This window comes from Mya arenaria, chromosome 3 (assembly GCF_026914265.1).
Source record: "Mya arenaria isolate MELC-2E11 chromosome 3, ASM2691426v1".
NCBI classification, from domain to species: Eukaryota; Metazoa; Mollusca; class Bivalvia; order Myida; family Myidae; genus Mya; species Mya arenaria.
Window position 1 is genome coordinate 57,332,019 of NC_069124.1, and position 9,498 is coordinate 57,341,516.

Sequence of the window (9,498 nt, forward strand, 5' to 3'; positions counted from 1 at the left end):
TGTGGGGGGGTGGGGGGGTGGGGGTCAAAGCTGCAAGAATTCTTTGTGATAAGCTCAGCTAAAGATAAGAGTTGTAATTGGCATAAATACGCTTAATACACTTTAAAATATGCTAATTACATGTACAATATAGGTTCATATCATTATGAATATAAATTCTTATTTAAGGGGTTATCTTTTCTACAATCTGTTTACGACCATTTGGGGAACAACTGTTTTGACCAAATCAAAGTAACCAATAAACCGGTAATAGAATCACAGCAACTCCTACACATCCATTTCCCTTGACAAGCATTGTGTTTTATAATGCAAAGGAAAGGATGCGCTCTCTGACATTTTTAATCAATTAAGTTCTGCCTTGAGGATCAAGTATATCATATATTTAAAATACATGTTTGCACCAAAATGTGTCAGTAGGCTTTTACTATCGCCATTACATTTTATTGATTGGAAGCAGTCATTGAAATTAGACTTTCGGATGAACAACCCCGAATTCTTATACTATTGCATGGAATCATATTTTTAAACAAGCCCTGCTATATAAAATTCAGAATTTGACCAAGCCCGAGAGACATTTTACCAGTGCAGGGCTTGTGCTAATTTCAACCACTGTGAAAGCAAGGTGTACATTACACTTTACGAAAATTACATAATTGATAAGGGCAAACAATACACTACAAGTAAAAAGTGATCTGCAGCTCTGATTTAAAGCATATCACATCCTGGCTTTTTGTGATAGCACTTAAATATTACATCCTGGCTTTATTTTTTTCAAAAGCGGTATGTTTTTTGTCTTTAAAAATGAAACTGTGCCATTCTTACCTAACTGTGGTTAAATTTTAAACTTCAATAACAAGCTTCAGCACTTTTTTGTCATGAAAACTTAAAAATGATTATGTATATACTACAATAAAAAGTCTTACCTGCCACGGAATTCATCCTTGTCTTTTCTGAAGTAGCCATGATTGGCTGACCAGTAGCAATGGCAGCCCGTTCATCCAAGTTGTCAGAAAGATGGCCTGGTTTGGCATGGACATACTGAGCCGGAACCCCTGACATGTGGTAGCGTGTGGGTGGAGCCACAGAGAACATCATCCGTGGTGCAAACTGCACCTGTGCTCCCATTTGTGGGTTGCCCACAGGAAATCTGTAACCTGCAGGTGGCCCTGCTGACGCTAAGCGGGGTGGATTTGGAGGAGGCCTGGCTAAATAGCCTTGGGATTGCTGAAACATTGGTGGTGGTCTCCCTATAGTCTGGAAGAGTCCTTGGTATTTCGGTGTTATGAACATGGGGCTGCCTGCTAGACTTGATGCTTGGTTGAGATGGTTTGGTGGACTCAGCCCTGGACTAAGCCCTGGACTAAGGGATGGACTGATAGCCATGGGGGAGGTCATGTGACAATGTGTGCTCACAGTCATAGGGGAACCAATCAAAACAGTTGGAGAAGTTCCCTTCACATTTTTGATAACTGGTTTGATTTCAATTGCAACTGATTTTGAAACTTTTGAAGCAGGCCCTGAGACCGGTTGGTTCTGAGACTTCTGACTGACTACAGTGACTGGAGAGGTGACAACTGATTCTATTGCTGAAGCAGGGGTGACTGGTCGAGGACGAGGCACAAACTCTGCTGCCTCTGCTGAAAGTAGTCCTACAGTGGGCAGAGTCATTGGCTGTCTGGCTGTTGAAATTTCAGCACTTTCAGTACTTTCATCTCTCAGTGTTTGTTTAATTGACAATTCATCTTCATCTAGTAGGTCACCATGAACTTGATATATACATTTCATAACTGTTTCATCCAAGTCAGCACTGTTCAACCTTCTCAACCTTTCACTTCTTCCACTTAAAGCATCTCTTTTCTTTGCTAAATTTTGAACTAATAAACCAGATTGCCTACCACCTTCACTGCTATCATCATCATCATCATCTGGACTGTTACTAAGCAGTCTAACAGGGAAGCTTCGCCCAGAGCTGGGGCGAGGCCTGGACACTCCAGCCTGTAAAATAGCCGGATCATCACCAAACACTGGTGGCTTTTCAAGGTCTGGAGAGGAATCCTCATGGCTCTTGTTATCTGATTTATTTGAATATGCATTTAGATACTGTTTGCTGAATTTAAGTTTACATTCTTCCCAGCGCTGTGCTCCTTCTGCATCATCATACTGCTGCTGAAAGGCATTTTGTGCATTTGACAGTAGAGCGCCTTTATTTGCCGCTGGCTGTTTAACCTGCTCACTATGTGATTTTTGTGAATGGGGTGAGGGAGTATTTCTCCTTTCTGAAGGCTTTGAAGGCAACCGTGGAAAGTGGGCATCATCTTCTATTGGAACATTTCCTCTGGTACCTGCAGGCAAAAGGTTCGGGCTACTTCCCACTCCAACAGATTGGTCTGCACTGCCAGTCTTAGTAGGTCGCTGAATAACCTTCTGAGACTGTGATAAGGGACTTGAGCTGTTATAATCTGTTGGTTGGTTTAATGCAGCAGATGCATAATTCTGAGATTTTAAGGTGCCAAATATCCCTGAAAATACATATGCATAAAATTTATCTTCTAACACAACAACAAAGCTACCGTATTTTCTCGACTATAAGACGGGGAAATTGGGTCCCGATTTTTACCCCCAAAGTAGGGGACCCGTCTTATAAGCGAGTCGATAAAATATTAAAAAAAGATTAAAGTCAAAATCAGTAAAATTTTACATAGGGTGTTTGTCTATCCAATATATCGTCTGCTGATACAAGTACGGGGCAATTAAGTAAACAACAACAACACGAAATCTCTTCACCGCGCGTGCTCTGACGTCACACAGTGTACCGTTATATCTGCACCCCATTTTTTTCTCATGGCGCGTGTCAGTATAATTAGTTTGACAGCTATATCAAATCAATAAATTGGAATCTTAATATGATGTAGGTACCTAACTGTCAATTTGATTAAGCAAACAAATGACAATGCGAATATGAATCCTTTATGTTCGTCGCCAATCAAGGGACAATATTGCCTAAAGCATTATTGCTAAACAAACACCTATTCAGTTCGGCTTTTCGCAGTTATGTTATTGAAGCCATATATTTTGCCGAAGACCTTCATTGATATCTTCAATAAAAAAATAAACTAAAACAAACATATGTTTTTATTGATTAATTATTACAATTCTGATAAGTAACGACCTGTCCTGCAAACTTAAACGCGTAACCATGTACTCATTTTTAACCTACCTCCAAACAGAGAGCTCACAGTTGACCGATTTTCTTTGAGTAAAACAAAAACAGTTACCGCGAAAATCAGTAATTGTCCATTGAGCTTGAACATTTTTACACATTAAGAAGAATTTTAGCATTTTAGATTTGCTTAAAAATTGACCCCGTCTTATAAGCGAGTCGAAACAAAAAGCACCAGATTTCATGGGCAAAGTTAGGGGACCGTCTTATAAGCAAATCGCCTTATAGTCGAGGAAATACGGTAAGTCAGATTAAAACACACATAAAACATTACACTTTTTACAGTCCACTATAAAATCATGTTTTTATTTCCAAAATTCTGAATGGTCCATAATGTTTTTATTTTCAAAATTCTGAATGGTCCATAGTGTATGTGTATCATTGACAATAAATATATTGTTTACAGTATATCTTTTTTAACAAATCATACCTTCTGCAATATGCTGAAGTTTACTTTTGTATTTTTTCTGCTCTTCTTTGCTTTCATTAATCAATAACAAGCGATCAACGGCCTCATCTCCTGCAATGTTCACAAGAAAACAGTGGAGCCTTAATGAATTATCAAGTAAATCTTATATTCATAGATAAACACAGTCAACCAATATAAGTGACCTCATATAAGCATAAGCTGTGTTTTATGCATTAGTGATAAGCCTTTCAAACCATGTAAATGTTACACTCCACTCCACACAGAACTTCCACTTTCCTCGGTAAATCAACAGGATTTACAAAGTAAGTTGCATAACTCTGCCAAGTACTTCACTCATTTTAAGTTTTGCCCAATTGTTCGATTACCGCAGACGTTTTTTTATATCTGTAACCGGTGATAGCCAGATCGTATTGAATTATTGACCATGAAGAGGAACTAAAAGTTTTATGCAATGCTACTACATTGCTTCTGTCGATATTAAATAATTACAAGTTTATTTATTTTGTTTACAATAAATATCCTTCGCACATTCATTTGTTTTTCCTTTTAAAAATTGAAGAACATATTCCAAAAAATTCCATTTACATATTTCGTTCAGCTATCAATTTACCTTTATACTCTTACTGTGTTGTTTATTTGATGGCAGTAATGAAGGTGTTAAGTACAGTGTGTTTCCACATACTAGATATAACAGTTCCATTGCATTTTCAAAAATTAATGTATGAGGGTAACTCATGCTCAGAGGTTAGTGAAAAATCACCAGATTTAATCTGTTGAAACAAATTATCTTATTACATCCCTTTCCTTCAAAAGAACAAAATTCAGGTTTCAATTGAAATATCTTATGAAAATAACAGTATAGGATTATTTTGTTCAAAAATTAAGTTAAACCAATTATGTCTTAACGTAGTTAAAAATGGAAATTATTATATGAAGCAATTTAAAGCTGTATGAAAGATGTAATAGAGACAAATTGCAAGCTAAATTAATTCTACATAATCAATTATGTGGCGTGTTTGTTATTACCATAAATGTTTGTGTTTTTTTTCAAACTGGGGATTAAAAAATGTCAAAAGATCGAGAGAATTCATTTGGGTATGTATACAAAAAAGTAAGTTTACATTTCTAAAATATATTGGGACTTGTAAGTGATAGAGTTAAATATGATGAGAATTGACTGGTGCATTAAAGGGTAATCAGTCGTATTAAGTGCAAGTGCAAAGAGTTTGAAAATACTGAAACACCATAACAGTAAGGTACTGTCTTCAAATAAATACAACAAATCTTGATACAGCAGGAGATTCCTATTTGTTCAGCAGAGTTTGGTACTCTTTACACCTCAAAGTATCACAGTGTTGGTAACTCTTCAGTCCACCGATCAGCTACTGAGTGTGAGAGAGTGCAAATGCCGAGGAAAGCAGACAGCGTCATATTTTTATTTCACGTCTGTGAAACCAAAAGTGGAACTTCCGGGAGGAGTGTACTGAATTTCAATTCATTGCCAGAGCCTATGAGATGTCGTTACAATCACATTTTGGAGCTTTTTTCTAGGTAAAAATAATATGTTGTTATACGAAACATATGCTACTCTGTCAATATCAAATAGTGAAAAATGATATTCTGAAAAGACTGAGATTACCATTCCAATTGCATTCATCAAGAACCAATCCGATAACTTGATTATCACAATCGACAAGCGCTTCTTTGACATTTTCGAAAATTTTCCTCCTTTCTTCTTCAACAGATTTTTCGCTCGATACGTTTTTCAGCGGGCTAAATGCTCTATTGATTCGAGACCTGGGCATAATTAGGATATTGTACTAGGATTTTGCTAAACATATCAATTGCTAACTGTTTAAATAAGTCAGGAAAACTCATTTTACGAGTTTATTTACTTCAGCAACGTGAAACGATGTCACTGCGCATGAGTTAGCGCATAATTCTACTTCCTTTTTCATTGCTGTTACGCTCATTCTAATTGGTTGAGAAATACTGACTAGTGCACAAAACAATTTTGTTCATCTGGTAACAAAACTAGTCTGGTGTTTCTTCCCTTTACACTATAATATACTTTCCTTGACATTGATCACTATTGAGTGCTACGAAGCGAATGCTTTTAATATTTAAGAAGTAATCTTTTCAAACGGAATGACTAGAAATAAGCATAGAAAAGCCCTCTGAATTGTGTAACCGCCTTGTGCGCGCTGAAAATTTATCTTAGGGTGAGAAGAGGCTTAAATTTGACAACAATAAAAAAATATCATGTTTTCACTGTCTGAAACAGTGACATTTCAATTTTATTTCACTGATAAATTAATATAAACCACCGAAAAGCATGGTGAATAACAATAAATCAATATATCTCCCAAGATACTGTGCACACACATAGGACAAGGTTATGTCAGAAAGGGGCTTATGCTGTTCCAAAGGTCAAAGGTTTTGGGTTAAAGTCCTTCTTCTTTCCTGGTATTTCCTTATGGAATAGGTTGCCATCTTGTTTCGCACAGTCTAAGAAATTACCTGTTTTTAAATTGCTAGTAAAGAATCTTTTTTTTTAGATAATTTGGCATAATTAGTTATGCTATTGTTCACAAAAGGGTTTGTTTGTTGTTGTTGTTTTTTGTTTTCATTTATTTATTAAAAAAAATCAGTAAAGGAACTATTTTAACTTAACCTCGCATTTTATAAGTACTACATACTGTCATATTCATACTATATTGTGATAATTATATTTAACTTTCTCAACTTATAACTCTATGTTACTAATTTATGTAAAATGACTGTGATACAACTACGGCAATATTTATTTTAATGCATAAAGACTAACTTATAATATATTTGTGCAATTTCGATTACAGCTATATTATTATTTAAATATGCAATGCCTTCCTATGTCAAGCCACCTGACCAAAGGATCACAATGGAAATAAGAGTTTTCTCTTTTTTGTGTCATCCTTGGTTCGGTGTGCCTGTCATTGAAAATATCATGTATGTATAATGATATTTACTATACATTTTGTTTATTTTAAATGTCCATGTATATGTGCATTCCTAACTGAAATGAATCTATCTATCTAACGAGCAGAAGGTAATAGGCCGCTGAATAAATTATTATCACTTGTGAGTTGTGTACTTAACATTACCAACGTTAAAAGGTAACGTTCCTTTCTCAGGCTATGCATTCGATAAAATTGTGCAAACGTATGTCGACTAAAACAATGTGGCAAATGTGCCAATAATAACAAATAGATCAGGTAGATCCAGCATGTTCAGCAAGCTTTTTAAATCACAAACCATTTAACTTCAAAACCTACACCAGACGGAAAGTAGCATATGACCTGATATGGTATATAACCATGCTGACTGACATGTGACACTGGTAATCACTTCCGAATCAGTGGTGTGATTTGCCATAGAACGGCAATGTTTTCTGTTCTTAAAAACGCAAGAAAGTAACATTTGAGCATTGATATTCAATTACAATTGTTCTATAGTATGATCACACCTATATTTCTATATGGAGCCGAATTTTGGGGCTGTGAGGACAATTCGGCATTACAGGTTGCTGTTTCATTTATAATCTTTTTGCACACACCGTGTTCGTTTTCTTGTTCATTAACGTTCACGGTAACACTCAATTAATTGTGGGTCTTGAGAAAAATAAAACTTGAAACTTGAAAACAGATAGGTTGATTTCCTACGCCATACAAAACTAATAACTGTCATCACGCGTATAACGTATCGCGAGGTGGTGGATCCGTGGTCTAGTGGAAACACACTTGACTGTAGATCCAGGGGTCGCACAATCGATTCCCCGCCGCACCACTAAAAATACTACTCTTCTTCTGGAAGTGACGTTAAATGGGGGGTCTCTGGTGACAGTGCTGTACACTGGTGCACGTTAAAGAACCATGGTAGCTCTAACCAGGCTTACTATAACGTGCGAGCCTAACAGACACCAACATATCCCTTCAGAGAAAAGCATGTTCGACCTTGAAGGGCTCCAGTGGTCTTTTTATACTAGTACACTAAATTCTCCATCCACATGGAGCCCGGGCTTTGCTAATTTGTATATTTCCAACCAAGTAAACATATGTACTATGAACGTACTTCCGTCTATAACGGAATGTTACTATGAGCGCACATCCGCCGCCGACAGCCGACCGTTACATTGCATTCTGTCCGTGCACTATGCGTCTAAACTTAAAATGACTAACACTCTTATCGGAGCACTCACCGAATGGGCAGGGCCCGAGTGCAAGTATACAAAAGCTTACACACACATATACACACGCGTATCTAGTGATGATGATCAAAAAAGCTTTTTTGTCTTTCATTTGAAATAAAAACACTAACTATTCAAACTTTCAAAACATCTTTATTTTATGAAACTCCAATTAAGATTACATATTACATATATTACATGTTTAAGAAGAAAGGTGGAATAGTTTTGAAAATGAATACATGAAAATATAGTTCCCTATCTATAGTATTATGATGTGAATGTGTGGATTCAAATTCTGACACAACTCACAATGAATGTTTTTTAAAGGTTTTATACTCTCCACGATACAAACACATGTAAACAGTTCTATGAAACACTTGTGGAAATAATGTTTACAGTTTCATCATTAATTGTCTTGTAGCACAATTTTATAAGTATTATAAATTTGTAACACAAATGTAATGCCTTATTTAACTGTTAATAAAAAATAGTTGTAACACAAATTGAATGTCCATACTTTGGTAACACACAAAGTCTAAAATAACGTTATGTAATGGAACAGTAGTACCACACAGTACGAAGTCCTTTAATAAAAGTGACCCTAAGGCTTTTATATCAAATATAGTGTTGTTTTACGAAGTAATAGAAAAGAAAGATTATCTAGGACATAAAATAATAAAGGTGCTAAAATCATAGGAAAAATGTAGACACAAGAAATATCAGCTTGTTTAAGAATAAAGAACCATTATGAAACCCTTCAGATGTAAAAGGAAATAAATAAAATGTATGAAGTATTGCATATAATTTAAAGGTTCTATATTAAAAATAATATAAATGAATTCCTCATAAAATAACAGTCATTTTCATACTTAATATGATGAGTTAATCCAAGTACATAACATGATTAATTATTTCTTTAAATGTTTAGATATTTGTTAATTCGAATTAATGTAAGATATGATCATATAAAATACCTCAAAAGACTTCGTAACAGCATAATGAAATAAGTATAAAAAAATCATAAAAGTTCTGATGCTGTGCATCTATTTATACACATGGATAGTCATTGATCGATTGCACTTATTATGTCCACCTTGCCCTTATCCCTTTTTATCTCCCTTTTTTTCCAAACAGTTTATTTTATATTGTTTTTCTTCTATAATCAGTTTAATTATTTTTGTTCAACATAAATTGATTTTCAATATAAGTTGTTTATTGCATTTTCTGTTTTCTAAATACTTTCATAAGCGTAACATAGATATACGATGATGGACTTTTACCGTTCCGATCCTGGATATATTCAGTATGTAATTATATTGACATGTTGTGTTCTTTTGCTCTATACTGAAACATTTTCAAGCAAATGGTTATACAAAGAATAAAATGTACTATTACGAAATGTATCAACTATTTAGTTGGGAAGGAGCATAGAAATATAGAAGGATCTGTGAAATTATAAATTATAACAAACACAACTGTTATTATTTTATTAAATATAAATAAACATGAACAGCCACTAATTTCCCGGCACGGGTATGTGCTAATGTTACATAATACATTTTCGCACACCAATATCACGTCATATCGGTTTGTTGTCTCATGGCCTTATTTCCAAGAACATGC

General features: G+C 35.2%; 1 protein-coding gene across 2 annotated transcripts in view; it reads right to left on the reverse strand.

Moving 5' to 3' along the window:
• LOC128227227 (uncharacterized) overlaps positions 1 to 5,577 on the reverse strand; it is a 30,329-nt gene extending 24,752 nt beyond the window's left edge. For both annotated transcript variants that reach the window (XM_052937533.1, XM_052937531.1), the window contains exons 1-3: positions 5,290 to 5,577; positions 3,651 to 3,740; positions 924 to 2,519 (exon numbers count right to left, since the gene is read on the reverse strand). In XM_052937533.1, the coding sequence (XP_052793493.1) occupies positions 924 to 2,519; positions 3,651 to 3,740; positions 5,290 to 5,455 (1,852 nt within the window). In that variant the 5' untranslated portion in view covers positions 5,456 to 5,577. The remainder of the gene's footprint in view (positions 1 to 923; positions 2,520 to 3,650; positions 3,741 to 5,289) is intronic.
• Positions 5,578 to 9,498: the final 3,921 nt, after the last annotated feature.